Source organism: Thermobia domestica, chromosome 5 (assembly GCF_964235325.1).
Source record: "Thermobia domestica chromosome 5, izTheDome1.hap1.1, whole genome shotgun sequence".
NCBI lineage: Eukaryota > Metazoa > Arthropoda > Insecta > Zygentoma > Lepismatidae > Thermobia > Thermobia domestica.
In genome coordinates, this window is record NC_137458.1 from 107,936,284 (window position 1) to 107,953,149 (window position 16,866).

The 16,866-nt window shown below is 35.2% G+C and overlaps 1 protein-coding gene across 1 annotated transcript in view; it reads left to right on the plus strand.

Moving 5' to 3' along the window:
- The window catches only part of LOC145684678 (uncharacterized), a 230,864-nt gene that overhangs the window by 166,559 nt on the left and 47,439 nt on the right, over positions 1-16,866 (plus strand). The window contains exon 2 of the mRNA XM_081757062.1: positions 4,153-4,303. Within this exon, the coding sequence (XP_081613188.1) occupies positions 4,215-4,303 (89 nt within the window). The 5' untranslated portion in view covers positions 4,153-4,214. The remainder of the gene's footprint in view (positions 1-4,152; positions 4,304-16,866) is intronic.

Sequence of the window (16,866 nt, forward strand, 5' to 3'; positions counted from 1 at the left end):
ATAAAAGTTTCTCTTTGTTTTCTACAGTACTATCAGTCAATTGCCGGTATGGAAACTACAATACATTCTCTGGTCATTACTTTCCTCATTCCTTTCTCACAGGATATATATCCATAAAAGGATGTGTCCTCGTCGATGTGTGAAGCGCACGCTACTCCAAATATGCCACTTTTCTCCAAAATGTATTACCACGAGCAAAAATACATTCGCACTTCCAATTTTTCACATCCTGTAATGATAGACAAGCACGAATTCGTTACGAGTGGTTGGTTGAGAAATAAGCAATTTTTCTACATGAACTTAGATATCCTAGACAGCTAAGTAAGGCTTTCTACATGTAAGGTTTAAAATATTTTTTTTAACCTTTTGATCTTTTCACAAAAACAAAACTTACAAAATAATTTAGGAAACAGAAAATATGTAGACAATTAAAAAGTAGGATTAAATGCGCAGGCCACACATAGTCAATGATTAGAGATTTTGATTTCCTCAATATCGAGTAGGCTGGATTAAATAAATACTAGACTCGACTGTCTGCAATGTATATTAATGCAATGTGAAAAATTGTAATTATAAAAAATGCCTGCAGATATATTTTCAAACTGTAGTTCACATAACATAGCCTTGATGCTCAAGCTAAACTTAACATTATCTATATGATGCAACTACAACCACTAATACTACTGCTACCACTCATTTTTAACAATGTATTTGTGACAAGTTAGATTTGAATTCTTCGAAATATTGTTTCGACATAACATTTACTATTTTATTATGACCAAAATAATAGTTTAATGTCATTTTTACAACATTGGAATTGTAAGTATGCAATTTACTAAATATACTTCACATCGAGCATTTCCTGCTTAATTAATCCTGCAATGCGCGCGCGGAATTTTGTGTCATGAATAGTCGCGCGGGCTACCGCGTTATCCTATTTGTTCTTATTTTATTATATTGCCTAGCCTTGTTAATATTTCTATCTTCTAAAAAATTGTATTTATAAATTGTTTTAAAGCTTTTTTATATACAACTTCAAAAATATTTTATTTAGAAAGATATGTATATACAAAAAGACCGACATCCATCATTTTTCAAAAGTAATACATGAATAAGACTGTAATAGTTATTTGTATTGACCACTCATCAAAAGCATGAAAATGCGAATAACGGGACGTATTTCAATTTTGTCTCTAAGTTTTCCATCAGTATCACGTACAAATCTCTTTCTAACCTTACAATGAAAATATTGGTACAATCAACTATAAGTCGCAAAATGTAGGCATCTAAAAGCAGTTCTAGACATTCAAGTTGTGACAACGCAGATCTATCTTGACCTTAAGGTAGTGGAAAACCTAGGACAATATTATGAGTGGGAGTGCGAATATTACGAGTGGGAGTGTCTTGTTTCCATTTGAAATTTTCTTTTGCTCCATAATAATTTACTTCACAACTGTCTTTACTATCATTATTATCAACATGTGTGAGTCATTCCTGCGGCCCGGAATTCTCAGTTACAATTTCTGAATTTTCACTTACTATTCCTATGTCTGAAAGGTGCATTCCTTCGGTCTCAAAATATTCTTCACGGCCACCACTATTGCCATCTAATAAGCTCCTTTCTATTTTACGGTCGACCACACAGTAACCGCGCAGAATGATATTTGATAGAAAGGTACACAAACACCGTTTGTGTTAGCATCTCGAACTACTTTGGGGCAAGGAAAACAAAACCGCAGCGCTACAACAGTAGACCGCGCGCGTATTACAGGGTTAACAGCGATGTCTTAGAGTACTTGTTAAGCATTGGAATCACAAGCTGGTGGTACTGGGTTTGATTCCGGCTGAGTAATCAAAGGAAACTTTTATCATTTGGAATATTGATACATCAGAATATATTATTAATGAAAAATACTAAATTTCCCTCAGTCTTAGTGTTGCGACTATTTCCTTTAGTGCACTCGCAAACAAAAAGTCAAATAACAGACATGACTACAAAATGATGTCTCCGATATCAACCTTGATTGGTACAATCTGGGAACATAACCTGGTTAGCAAACAATTTACGAATACTTAAGGCACATCCTTGGTATGGGTCAGAAATGACAGATCAAAACAACCGTTATTGTGTCCAGCACTTGTGCAACTATTGCTTATTTTCTACTAATTTTGCGACTGCTACTACTGCTAGAAATAATAATAGTTTAAGTGATTCACCATTTGCATAACTTTCTATATATCCGTTCAGAAAAACTATGTAAATCAGACCAATTACTTACTATATTTGTTTATATTTTCTTAAAATACCAATATAATGCATACATAATTCTAATTCTTAAATGCAAAGGAGAAGCGTTACTCTATAGTGCGATAAACTCAACAAAATCTAGGCATGTTATTGTAAGCATCAGTATTGCCTTACTATTATCATCAGCGTTTTTCCAAATTGACAGATCCTTACCGAAAACAAGTCTATCTTTGTTCTTTTCAATTTTCAGATTTTGATTTTGACTGATACCCACTTCTTCCCCTGTGCGCCAATTTCTTCACCTTTCTTTCCCGAACGAATCCTTCCGAAGTTTCTCTTTTAAAGCAATTAATCCTTAGGCAGTGGCCTAAAAATTTCTATTCAATGTTGATATCAATGTCCGTATTCTTTGATCATTAGTAAATTTCCAAATACTTTAAAAGGTCATATCGGACGATTATTTACGAAAATACGAAGAGAATATGGAATTTCTTCATAATGCTGGCAGCACAACTCTAAGTATTACTGCAAGTAAGGGATGTATGTATTCGTCTCAGTAAAGACAATAAAATTTCATTCATTCTAGTATGTGCACTTTGTTTAAAACATAATTTGTTTAATTAACATGTAATCAAGAAATCATTGATTGTCAAATATTCTTGCAGTGGAAATGTATTTCATCAGGTAAATAGTTATAACTCTATATTAAATAATTTTAATTATTTTTATTATGAATTGCTAATTACATGCTTATTTGAATGTATTTCATTCTCATTTCACACCAATGTAACTGATAAATCTAGAGATTTTAAACATATAAATATTATAAGAGTTTCTGAACGAAAATAAAGTATATAGTATCGACAATAATCACCAGTTTTAACATCAAAACATTAAATTTTAATTTTTCACGTGTTACGAAGTTTGAAATTTTAGTTATGTCATCACATCTTCTGTACCCAACATTTCAAATTGAAAATTTTATAAGTTTTCCAATATCACTACTTGAGAACTCGCCTCGCACTCAGCTGTGCAACCGCTTTAGCTGAGAGTAAGATGGCTGCTATGTGCTTTATTATGAACTAAAGTTAAAACACAATTCTGTTTTTCCTAAGAACAAAGTTATAGGAACGCATCTGATGTGAAGATTTAGAAGCGAGGTGGCTTGCCTAAAGAATGGGCAGTGTATATTCTCAATACGCCTATTCACCATTAGGCTAGAGATTTAGTATGTACCGAAATCTGTCACTTTACCACTAACATTCAACTAATATCATTACGAAGTAATACACGTTTTCTGATATTTGAATGTTGTTTTTATTCCGTAAGCATAGGAAAAAATCAGCGAGACTATTTATCAATCACAATATGCAATATTCTCGTAAATAGTCAATTGGCCACAAGAAGGATGAGTTAAATGAGAAAGTGCAATGCGCACTAAACTCTTTTCTGTAAGTATTTCACGAGGATGCTTACGAGTTTTCCAGTAAAGGAATAACAGAATTTATTTTATTGAAGTTCTTCTAGAAGAAATATATTCATCAATGTGATCATTGATCCAACGAAAGCGGGATACATTCCAAATGTACATCAGCCAGATGTTCCGCTTTAAGTAGTTAGCGATTGAGGTCTTGGCATACAAAATGAGGCTTCAACTCTTTGTGAGAATTGTGTTTCGGATTCTACGTTAAACGATTTTCTCACTTTTTAAATTGGTTCGTTTCTGCAAAATGTAATACCATTCTTTTACGTTTCAAATTATAAACACACTAAACAAATCTTTCTTCCTTTAAAAATATGAAAAATCAGACTTATCAGTAATTAAGATGAGTTATTTTTTTACACAAAAATAAAGATCGAATATGATTACTTATAAGTTTAATTATGTTTCTCTCTTTTTGTAGTGTGAAGAAACACACAAGGATGGATTAATAGTTGAAACAAACCGTATCCCCGTCTTCAAGTTATGTTTGTATTCACTAAAAAAGTATTTCCTCAAACTGCAATTCACGGAGTTCCAGAAATAGTGAAGAAAGGGCGTTCTGTTTGGGAGAGGTTAGTAAAATTAATTTATTTTTCTATATCTTAACGTTTCATTGCAAAATGAATAACGCCACAACAGTAGTATTGGCTCTAACCTTTATACCCCTGAGTCTTCTGGCCTGGGGTAATGGTCAAAGGCATAAAACGCACAACAAAGGTGAATAGGACAATATTCTTATGTTAATGAGTACCTTTGTTAATGTTAGGAGGTAGTATAGAACCTCTAGATTTTTGGAGGTCCACCTCGTTCACTTTTGTCGGTAAATTTTGTAAGTCAGTTCAAGTATACCGTGAAACTGCGTGAGAAGAGAGTGAATATGAAACCTTCACAGAGCCTCATAAGAACATGTATGCCGTACGAGTTGAAACTGGGGTCAAACGCCGTTGCTGCCGAGCGGAAGATATATGGCTATGCGGACAGTGCAGCGGTGATTTAACAAGTTTAAGGACATTGACGAAACTCGAAAACGCACAACATGCCGGAAAACCAGCATACGTACAAAACGAAAATCTTCAGGCTACAATTGAGGCAAACAGTAGCCAGACATGAAAAGAGCTGAGACTATAATTCAGTGTGAGTGAAGAAACCATCCGGCAGCACCTCCATCAACTTGCAAAACACTACAAGTTGGGTCGATGTTCCCTTCATGATTTCACTCCGGGCCAGAAGGCAAAGTTAGCAGACACCTGTGTTTCATTGCTGTTGTCTTTGGAAGAAGCCATTTCTGGAAGTTAACATGTGGTGAGAAGTGGCTCCTATGTACAATGCTGCACGGCGCCGTCATCATTTGTTAACACCCATGTACCTATTCAAAAAGAGCCGAAACCTGCAATAAGCTAGAAGATTTTCCTCCTGTGTGCTTGATTGAGCGCTCGCGGCATCGTGCATCCGTAACTGTTATAAGGTAGGCAGATCATCAATGCAACTTAATACTTTCATCAGTTCAGCAGTGTTTTGCAGTGAAAGTCTGGAGCAAGCAGTCCTGAATCGGAAAGTGGTCCTTCTGCTGAAGGACAACGATAAATTCCACGTGGCTAGCAACACCCAGGACACTATTCCACACATTGGATTAGAAACTATTGCATCCGCCTTACTCCCCGGACATTGCACTGTTCGATTATCACCTGTTCTAAAATTGGACAATTACCTTAGACGACGCCAGTTCAAATCCCTAGCAGAGGTGCAAAATGCACTTGATACCTTCTTCGCTTTACGGACCATCAAGTCCTACCATGTGGTAGATGCTGACGTAGAATATTTTTGAACTTCCAGGTACGTCTAAGGTGACATTGATGTTCGATGTTGGCATGTGAAAAAGCGAAAGAACTTTCTTGGTTACCTTCATATATGTAAAGAATTTCTAGGGACATTCTTCTGCATCACATTAAATACTATTTCACTCATCTACATGTTTCCAGTTTAGATTACACATGAATTTCAGAGGATTTTACATTCAACAAAATAATGATTCTGACATATCATCAGCATTACCATTTTAAAGTCGTAGGCTAATCAATTCGAAAAAGTTTGAACTTCATATATGAGAAGATGCAGACAAAGAAAGTAAATGTCACAAGAGAGCTAAAAATTTGCATTTCAATTTCATATTCTTCTGCATCTCTATCGAACAAAAGACATATTTACAGCCAGAAAAATATTAGTCCTTTCACCTTAAATCTGAAAAATGGTAGTTTGCATATAACCCTACCATTCATGTAAGCATTCGTTTCATATTGCCAAAAATTCTTTCAGGTTGATACGTACCTCTTCGAGACGTACGTTCTCTTTTTTCCACTTAATTGTATCCTCAATAAGGAATTTTAGGTAATGGTTTCCGAAGGGTTTTCAAAGATGAATATTCTTCCAATTCTATTTTCGATGTCTGTATAACTGAAATTTTAATTAAAACACCCGACAAAAAATAACATACTTCTTGTGAAGCTTCCAATTATTACTTTAAATTATGTTTAATTTTTGTGTTGTACATTCATAGTTGAAAACGTAAGCCTAGATACCTAGGCATAGACATATGCACTGCAGGCCCGTATCCACGGGGGGGGGGGGGGCAAGAGGGGGTCTGGCCCCCTCTAAATTTTTCTTGGCCCCCCTAAAATGTTTATGGAAGGCTTGCAAAAAAACTCGATTAATTCTATGTGTAACCACTAAGAATAAAATGCAATATAAAAGAGATTATTCCAAGAATTTTTCCATTTTAGCTATTTGATGAACACTTCTAAACATATTTTAGAGGAGTTAAAGTAAAGTTTATCAGTCTTCTCGAATCTCGATATGAAATGACACAATACAGATTGAAGCAAGTTTTCCGAATAGAAGGAATATGTTCATAATACTTCATGCCACAGTTGTAATAGTGATCTGGGAGGTAGGAGACGAAGTGTGAAGTGCTTGCTACAAGCTAAATCATACAAACAGGATCAGAAACAAATCGTTTATCTTTTGTCCATTGCAGTAATGGCGGTAGGTTATTGATATTCTATTGTGTAGTTGTGGTACATACATGCATTGCAAAATCCTCGTCAACAGCAAACCTTAGGTTAACTGTGGAACAATTAGTTGTGAATTGAATTAAGAGTTCCGAGTTCCGTTAAAGGTGATTGATTCTAATAGGGTCCAAATTATTGTGGTGTGATATGTAAAACAAGAACTGTGGTGGAACATTCACCGAAAAAGTAATGGTTGCAAAGAGTTTCATATGTTTGTTCTCATAGAAGAATAAAGTTAAGCTAAATTACCTTAATTAATTAGATGAGTAACTGAGCAAGTGAACATATTTAACGTTTAAGTTTAAGGATTAAATTCCGGGTTGTGGACCCAGGACTAGTAAAAATTTGCAAGATTTAGAGGAGAAATCAAGTAGCAAAATGTTTTGTATTGTACTTGGGGTGGGAGATTCCGTGGAAGTAGCTAGTTTTCATATAAAAACCTTGTAAATTGGAACTATTTCTTAGTCGCGTACGCGTAATAATGTTGTAATTCAACATGAAAGAAGCAGTGATGCTTTTACTCGATACTAGATGGGTGTAACGTTTTACTTACATTGAGAAAAATCCGTTCTCCGGACAGTGGTATATTCTGCAAATATACGGAATCCTCTTGCTTACTACAAAAATCAGAACGGAGCATACGTTATCCGTTTGCTACATAGGCACTGGCCTTAGGTGTTAAATCATGCCGTTGCAGGATGTTTGATGCCTATCAGTACATACATATATGTATGTTACCTTCGACAACTACATATATGTTATATACGTCCATTTGTATGTGAGATCCTGACCGCCTATATTGTTTTATACAGATAGTATGTATAGATGGAACACTTATACAGATAGTATTATAAAATATGCGTTTCCAGTTATACGCTTGCTGTACGTTAAGTCCAAAAACTACATGATTTACAAATATAATCTACGATATTACGTATGCCGCATACATTTTTTTCTCAGTGTAGCATTGAATAACATTATAGTATTTTTTTAAAAGTGTTTTGGTATGTATTTTCTTGGTATAGTGTGCAGGTGGTTCATTTATATAAAACGAGTTTAATTTAAGATTTTAAACAAGAACTTAATATAAATATTAAAAAAAAATACAACTGTAATTGTAAACAAGGGAATTACTTCAAAGTTACCCGTCCATCTAATTTTCAACAAAAAACAATTTTCAATAATAAAATCTACAATCATCAATTTCTACTTAAACTTTACTCGTTTTATGTCCTGTTACGCTACCTCGAGGGTGTGAGTACGGGGGGGAACCACATTTACATATGGAAATCCATTATTAACTAAAGGGGTGACTGGCGGGCTGCGCGGAGCACGGTTGTGAGTAGTTAATGGGGAGTGCGGAATTGAGAAGGAACAACGAGCGAAGCGAGAAGCCGAAGTAAGGTGAGATAACGCACTACTAGGTTACTTAGGTTAGGTTATGTCTACTTCGCACTTACCTTAGTACGTACTTAGGTTTGTAGAGCTCTTCTATCTCAAGCAGAAACTCGTGAACGATTGTTGGTGGTCTTTGTTCTTTCATTCATTAAGCCATGAACATTCAAAAGATTAACCTCATTATCAACATTATGTTTTACAAATGTTAGTACTGTCAATTCACATTCAGTACACTTGCAGGCATGTTTACTCGAAAATTATCCACAATCCAACCGTCCTGAACCTAGAGACAAGTAGTTCCCTCTACTTGCGAATTAGTTCCGTCTTTATAACCGCTTATCAAAAGGTATTACACATAAATTACGCTTCACTTACATGTTATCAAGCACACAAGCAATCAAATAATCAAATTCTTCTAGGTAAATTTTCAAAATTTTGATAAAAACGGAAGGGCAACTTCGCAAGTTAACCCTAAAGAAGAGCCTAAGTAAAGTTGAATTTCCTTATTTCACAGTAGATCATCTCTCGTTCTTGATTTTAATGCTAGTATTATTACGTGTGGGACTATTAAAACATTTATATTTTAATTCTAATTCGTGTAGTTAGTAATACCCATTCAATAAAATTCACGTTTTTTTCGTGTAGATTACAGAATGTTCACTTAATGTATGTGTGTAGAGAGGAAAATAGAATTAAGTAGAAGCAAAATACTTAAACTTTCAAGAGCAGATATGATGAATTGCTGATGTTACTATTTGATGAACTATAATATGGTTGGCTCGGGCCCCCCTAACTTCTACCGGGCCCCCTCTACATTTTTGGGCTGGCTACGGGCCTGATGCACTGCGTCCTCCTTCAAAGTTTGTGTGTTGATACTTTCACTTAAACATTAAATTAAATTATTAACATAACAAATAAGTACATAAACTCAACTGCATTTCCAAAATTACGTAGTGCAGTAACATTTGTATACTTGTAATATGATTTCAATTTACACTTTTGCTCTACAGAGGTCGTTCAGTCTACGTTTGGCCAACTTTGTTTCTTCTCCCTCCCGGGCAGAATGGACTCACCCGATCTGGCTCGTGGCGCCTTGCAGTGTTGTGCAGTGGCTTCCTGGGAACTGAGTTGTTTTTCCGCGCGGAAAATATCAACGCACAAAACAGGACCATTGTTGTGAATGTCGTGTTAAATGTGTTTCCAAGTGTGTGGGTTTCCGCTCTGTGACCAAAATGCCACTAAAACTAACCCGGGTTTCGGAAGGCTAGGTTGCAGCTCTTTATGACGCCCACTTTAGTTGTTTTTGTCATTAGAATACAGTGCAAGAAGAATGGTTGCAACATCAGTTTAAGGAAAATAAAAGTGTCACTTAAAAGTACAAGGGCAACGAAGCTCCACCATTTGGATCACGAACGAAGTTGCCTAGGAAGCGGGAATGCTCCAAGGCCACCTCCACCGTGCAGGGGAAATTTCGCAAAATGGCAATGTAAGAATATCCTCCAACAAAATGTTGCAGGGCTAAGCGTCTTGACGTGTCTTTGGGAAATGCGAGCCGGACGTTACATCATCAACTCAAGCTGGAAAAAGTCATGAAAGCTCGCGGCCATCTTCTCACGGATGCCCACAACAAGGAACGAAAGTGTAAGCTGTACGAACGGCATCTGGCGAAACAAAAGTAGAGCTACGCCGTAACACTCGATGAAGTATGGCTTTACCTTTCCCACTGCGGCAAACCGAGAGCCATCATGTATTGAGAGAAAATTGCCAAGGACTTCAGAAGGTGGGTCTTTGTCTGTAAAAAGTCCTTCCCAAAAGAGATCATGGTCGTTACTGGCTACTGTTACCAAGGTAAACTGAAAATTCGTAGGCTGGGGAAGAACTATAAAATAAATTCGCAGTATTTTCAGGAGCAGTTCATGCGGCTGATCTACGAGCATTGAATTCCAACAATGGAAGGAAATGACGCCAATCTAGTGAGCATTCACCTGGACAAAGCTTCACCTGGACTAATGTGGATTTGGATTGTTGAAGCGGGCTTTGGGAAAACGGAGTGTGACAACTGTTGAAGGACTTTGAAAAGCTGTGCAAAGGGAATGGGACAAGATTACTATCCCAGTTCTTCAGAGAAACATATTACATTGAAAATTACGCTATCGGGCTATTGTTACTAACCAACTGAAGCACATCGAGCACTTGTGAACCTGGCGGCATGCATTCTTCTAAATTTTTATGTATGACGAAATTGGCCAAATGTAGACTGAACAACCTCTGTATCATCGTTGGCGAATTACAACAGTGTTATTTTTGCAAGTGGAAGCAAGTTATATTACCAAGTTTCATTTAAGAAGGGTAAGTGTTAAGTAAGTTTACATGGAACGGAAAGACAATCAGACAGGAAATACCACTCGAGTAAATAGTAGAAGTGTAAAGTAGGATATCGTCACTTCTCATAGTATGACATTTCAAAGCTAAAATTAAGAGTTTGGGGTTTAAAAGTGAAAAGCTCATTCTAGTGTTTTGTAAACGAATACCTTTAGAACGCTCATGGGATCACGATATTTCTGTCTTTACAATGGAATTGAGCAATATTATCAATTAAGGACATATTATAATGAATGAGACTTAAAGAGGAGGATGAACTTAGGATAGGAAAAGTCAACACAGATCTCGATGAAACATTTGTCGATCCTCCGTTGATGGTCTTCTCGGTTCATTACGCATATTTCTCTGGAATATGGAGTCTGGCAATGGAAGACCAAAGGGCGTGAACAAAAGAATCTCGGTGCAGAGGAAAATGATTCAAGAGCGTGAAATAACTTAAAATATGAATGCTTCTAAATAAAAAATCATGTTGCCCTTTTTACAAGAAAACTCAACTTAAATGCAATATCCTTTCAACATGGTAAATATTATCCACCGAAAATTGTATATCCGGGAGAGTTGCTCATAAATGTTATTCTAGTCCCTCAAGAGACGTGATCCCTGTGGCTTTATTTCAAGCCATCGAATGCCTGACTCAATAATTCGAAGGTAGGCTGATGAAAAGCAGCAGGGTAAACTTGACGTCAGGTGAGGCAGTATTTTCGAATGTGGACAAAGAAGCAATTTGTATGTTTGTACATTAAGAAATATATAAATAGAAAGAGAGAACACAACGTAGATTTTTTGTCTAAGGACGTAAATGTACTATAAGTTGTACTGAGGGAAAATTAAGAATATAAAATTTTACATAGATGTGATAAAGGAAATTCACTATCCGTAATATCAAATACATAAATGTTGTCGTTATCACAAAATTTGAGTACAATTATTCACATTTCCAAATTGTATTATTATTATTACACAATTCATATTTGTCATGTTCAACACAATATCATTAGACAGCCTTGCTTGAATAATCTTACTGGTTCAAATAATTCTGATGTTATGTAACTACTAAGGGCATTTTTGAACATATATGGCACGCTCTATCTACTGATCTTCTCAATAGATTAAAAATTAACTACTTGGCAAACAAGGTTGTATAGAGAGGGGTGATTTTCATCGTAATCAGCTAGTCACGCTTTAATTGTTAAAGAAAACACACACAAATAAAACGTAATAAACCGGACATTTTCAGTCAAACTATATTTCAGCTATAGTTTACAATGGGCGAAATTGTACTTCGTGTGACGCAATCGGCATGTACTTCGTCTAGGCAAGTTAACAAATGAAACTAGGACTTTCATGGAGTATTTTTCACAGTGAAACTTCGAACGTCCTGAACTTTGACCATCGTTGACCGATTTTGTTTATCGGAAATTTTCGAGTATTTCTACGACTGCGACAACGTACACATGATCTTTTCCATATAGCGTTGGGCAAATTATGTGCTTGTCGCGTGTACTTCTCCAATCATATAACGTGACCATGGACGATTCAATGATCAACGTCTCCTTTCGTTACCAGAAGCATGCATACACAATGATCGATACCATAAGCCGAAGACCGCTTGCGAAAGGTTCGGTGTATAAAGTTGCGATGTGAAACCATTTGTTTCCTTACCAAAAAGTTCAAAGAAGAGAATAGAAAAGCGAACTATTTTAAGCCTCTGGATCGAACCTTAATTGAACCACATCTAACTCAGAATTTAGGATATATTTCCGTGACCCATCGGGTTAGAATTATTTGAACACAACTCCCTGATTTGAGACCCGAAAGTAAATTTTATTGCACTGTGCAAAAATATATTAACGTGCAAATGAACATCTTAGAAACTCAAAGATATAACTTATAATTCAAAACAAATATAATGAGCAATTTCCCTTTAAAACACCACTGTTGTTACGGCCACTTGTTTATATTATGATTTACTTTAAATAAAAAGTTCGTATCGGACTTATTGGAAACATAATTTGTTACTTCATATTTTTTTTTTACAAAAGAAGTAAATGAAATGAAATTTGCACAGTTGAAAGGAATATTTCCTATTCAATAAAATACGCACATTAAAAATGCAAATTTCATCATACTGGCTTTTTGTCTTACTGCTCAGTGAGTTTGCACGTTGAAGCAAATATTGTAACATAGATCAGAGCTTAGCCAGACGGAATTCAAAGAGAAAAAACTACCTCTAGGTACCACTAACGCAAAATAAACAAAACTTACACCAAATTTTAAAAATCACTATAATAAATTCTTATTTTACTATTCCTTCCACTCATAAACAAAGATCAAGACATTTTCGATTGGTTAATGGGGTCAAGTTTTAGCAACAAGTAAACACAACTTTGTATCATTGATGCATGTTTAACGCTTTGTTGTTTAATATTGCGTTAACATTCACTATTGCATTACCTTCGCAATTCTTGCCCTGTTACATGTATCAGATGTCACCTTCCCTTCTAAATATTCAAATGGAATTCACTAAACCGCATCAAATCAATTGTCTGAGCATGTTACATTATACATTAGTATAGTGTACCATGATCTGTAATTTAAAAAATATATCACATTTCTAACTGTATATATTTCTGAATACATATATATATATATATATATATATATATATATATTAGGGTGTATCGAAAAAAACTTTTTTTCGAAATCCGGTTACGGCTAGGGCGGAGTTTTGGCAAAATGGCATCAATAAAACGTATAAAAAATCTCAACTCGATCAGACAACTCCTTCTGCTGCCGAGTACAGCCCAAATATTAGAAAAATCAACAAAAGATTCACTTTTCAACTGATTTTCCAAAAAATATTTTTTAATATTTCCTATATTTTCGGTCTTTTAAATTATTGAAATAGCATTGGAGAGGAGAAATAAATACATAGAACAAATTTATTACGGTTATTTCTGTACACCACAAACATAAAAACCTAGTTAATTATTTGTAAAAATGCACTGATTTTCTGGCGTATCGTACAATTAAATTTTAATATAAAATTATTGAAGTCTCTTGAATAACGAAGAAAACACTTTAGTGCTAAATTCTAAGAGCAGTAGTAGTATAAATAATTCGCTTCCAATGCCGTACGCATCTGCTTATCACACTAGATCACCTGCCGCCCACTCCTCCCCGAACGCCTGTTCTCTTGTACTTGCCCAGGTGAAAGGGTCGGTCTTATCAATCGCCAGTAGTCAACCAGCTGTGTCGAACGTGATTGTCGCTGCTTGAGTTATTTATTAGTGCTCTAGGAAATTTTAACTAAATAATTTGTTTTCATGTGAAGTGCAATATGTAGAAGTGAGAACAGTGTTACAGTTGTGTTAAGTACTTTTCATTAGGAAGAGAGTGACAGATACGCTGACGTTATGGCATCGACAAGTTTCTTACGGTCTGACGTTAGGAATAGCATTATTGGGACACCCAAGGAATTGGGTAGAACACAGCTACCGACCGTTGAAATGTATTGAGACAATAACTATGGGAGCGAGAAGAAAAATGAGAATTTCGGGATCCCTGAAAGAGCCTTCAACAAAGGATTTATCTTCTATCATCGCCAGGAAGATTGTAGAAACTTGAGATTACGCCTCAATCTTGTGGTTCTTTGATCTAGAAGAAATGGCGCCTCTAGCACTGGCACTTTTCTTCCTTTTTCGCACTTGCAGGCAATAGGATCGGAACACTTACAAAAGGCTATATCAAATGAAATATTTTTGGCAGACTGTCGAAAATCAGCAATTCGTTGGCAGAAGTTTGGAAACCGGACTTTGCTGAGTTTTGCAAGTCACCGACAATATTAAGGTACTTTAATATCATTGCAACAATCCTTCTGACACTGAAAATTACTTCGCCGCTGATTGAGGCGTAAACTCAATTTTCTACAATCTTCCTGGCGACGATAGAACATAAATCCTTTGTTGAAGGCTCTTTCCGGGATCCCGAAATTTTCATTTGTTCTTCTCGCTCCCATTGGTATTGTCTCTATACATTTCAACGGTTCTACCCAATTCCTTGGGTGTCCCAATAATGCTATTCCTAACGTCAGATCGTAACAAACTTGTCGATGCCATAACGTCAGCGTATCTGTCACTCTCTTAATAGAAAGTACTTAACACAACTGAAACACTGTTCTCACTTTTACATACTGCAATTTACATGAAAACAAATTATTAAATAAACTTTTCCTACAGCACTAATAAATAACTCAAGCAGCGACAATCACGTTTGACACAGCTGGTTGACTACTGGCGACTGATAAGACCGATCCTCTCAGCTCGGCAAGTACAAGAGAAGAGGCGTTTGGGGAGAGGTGGGCGGCAGGTGATCTAGCGTGATAAGCAGATGCATACGGCATTGGAAGCGAATTATTTATACTATTACTGCTCTTAGAATTTAGCACTAAAGTGTTTTCTTCGTTATTCAAGAGAATTCAATAATTTTATATTAAAATTTAATTGTACGATACGCCAGAAAATCAGTGCTTTTTTACAAATAATTAACTAGGTTTTTATGCTTATGGTTTACAGAAATAACCGTAATAATATAGGAAACATTAAAAAAAAATTTTTTTGGAAAATCAGTTGAAAAGTGAATCTTTTGTTGATTTTTCTAATATTTGGGCTGTACTCGGCAGCAGAAGGAGTTGTCTGATCGAGTTGAGATTTTCTATACGTTTTATTGATGCCATTTGGCCAAATTTTGCACTAGCCGTAACCGGATTCCGAAAAAAGTTTTTTTTAATACACCCGAATATATATATATATATATATATATATATATATATATATAGCTAGGAGTAGTAAAATGAGATCGGAAGAAGAGTTTAAAATTATTGTTATATCTTAAATTATTATTATAACTTTGCAAGTATATTATTTTGTCAAATGGTAATATATGAGAACTTCTTTTATGAAAATGAATGTAGTGTTACTGTTTTAAATTTTTGTATATTTTGTTATTAATATTATGTTGCTTTATTCAATAATTGCGTGTTTCGTAATTTCTAATGGGTTTCATTCTGTTTTCATGTTCATATTAAAGCAGGGAATTAATGTAAAGAGACTCATAAATTAAATTTCATAAAGTTTCGAAATTAGGACATGTTTTTTCATTGACCATCTGTTTGTTTTGTTATAAATCATTTTTGATTATAACTTAAAATTGATTATTTGGTAGAAATTTACATCGGATTTTTATCATGAAGCGGCATCCTTTCATCTTTTGAGATTTAACATACCTTCTGATTGTCACTTTACTATTAAGCAAATTAGCGTTCTTCTTTTTGATATTCTTTCTCTTTACCTGGAACCATATTGAAAGCTAGACGTCCAATTGCTTTCCTCGTTTAAAAAGGTGCAAAATGTGGTTAAAATTTAAAGGCATTCACTAAATCTTGCGATTTATGTATTAATGGTCTCCTGAGATCAAATAAGTAAGTTGATTGGCGATGGAATCCTAAATGGACAGTGGAACAGAACACTCGAGCAAAAAATTGTTGTAGGATCTGAGATCGGTTGCGCGCCATTATTGTTTTTGCTATGCCGGCAACCACAGTTTACTAGTTTTTTTTTTCTGAGTACTAGATCCCAACCATTATACTCTGTTCAAAAACCACTGAAGCACAAACCCAGGAAACAATTCTACGTATTTGTAGGAATCAGTAGCGAATTTCAAATAAGTAAACAATTTCTCTAACGTACTGAAGGCAAGATGAAACAAATTTTAGCATTTAGTGCCACTTGTATAAAGAATAGTTTGCAACTTGCAGTGACTTACATTATAATTTAAGTGATGTTCTAAATCCGGTTTCCAGTTTGTCTAGGATCCGCGATCACACTCATAAATCTTGTGACCTAATTAATGTGTAAACCTTAATGAGCGAGGGAAGAGGGTTATAAATTATTTGGTTGTAGCAATAAGAATGACTTATATATCTTGTGTGTGTAAGTTTCCAAAATTCATTAAAATTTTCGACCATGTAAGTTAGTAAAAAGGTGGAATTATTTTGTATTGAAAGGTAGCCTATTTCGATTAAAAGAGATGATACAGCTTTTTCCTTGCATAAATTTTAGAAGCTTGCTTCGGTATATTTATGAACGGTCTAATAAAAAAATTACATGAATCCTACTAGTCATCATTAATTTCATTTACAACGACAGAAGTAGATCTTATGGGTGTACATTGAATAATTAACTGATAAGATGATCTTTCTCAATAGCTGAATATCGACATTTTTATACTCT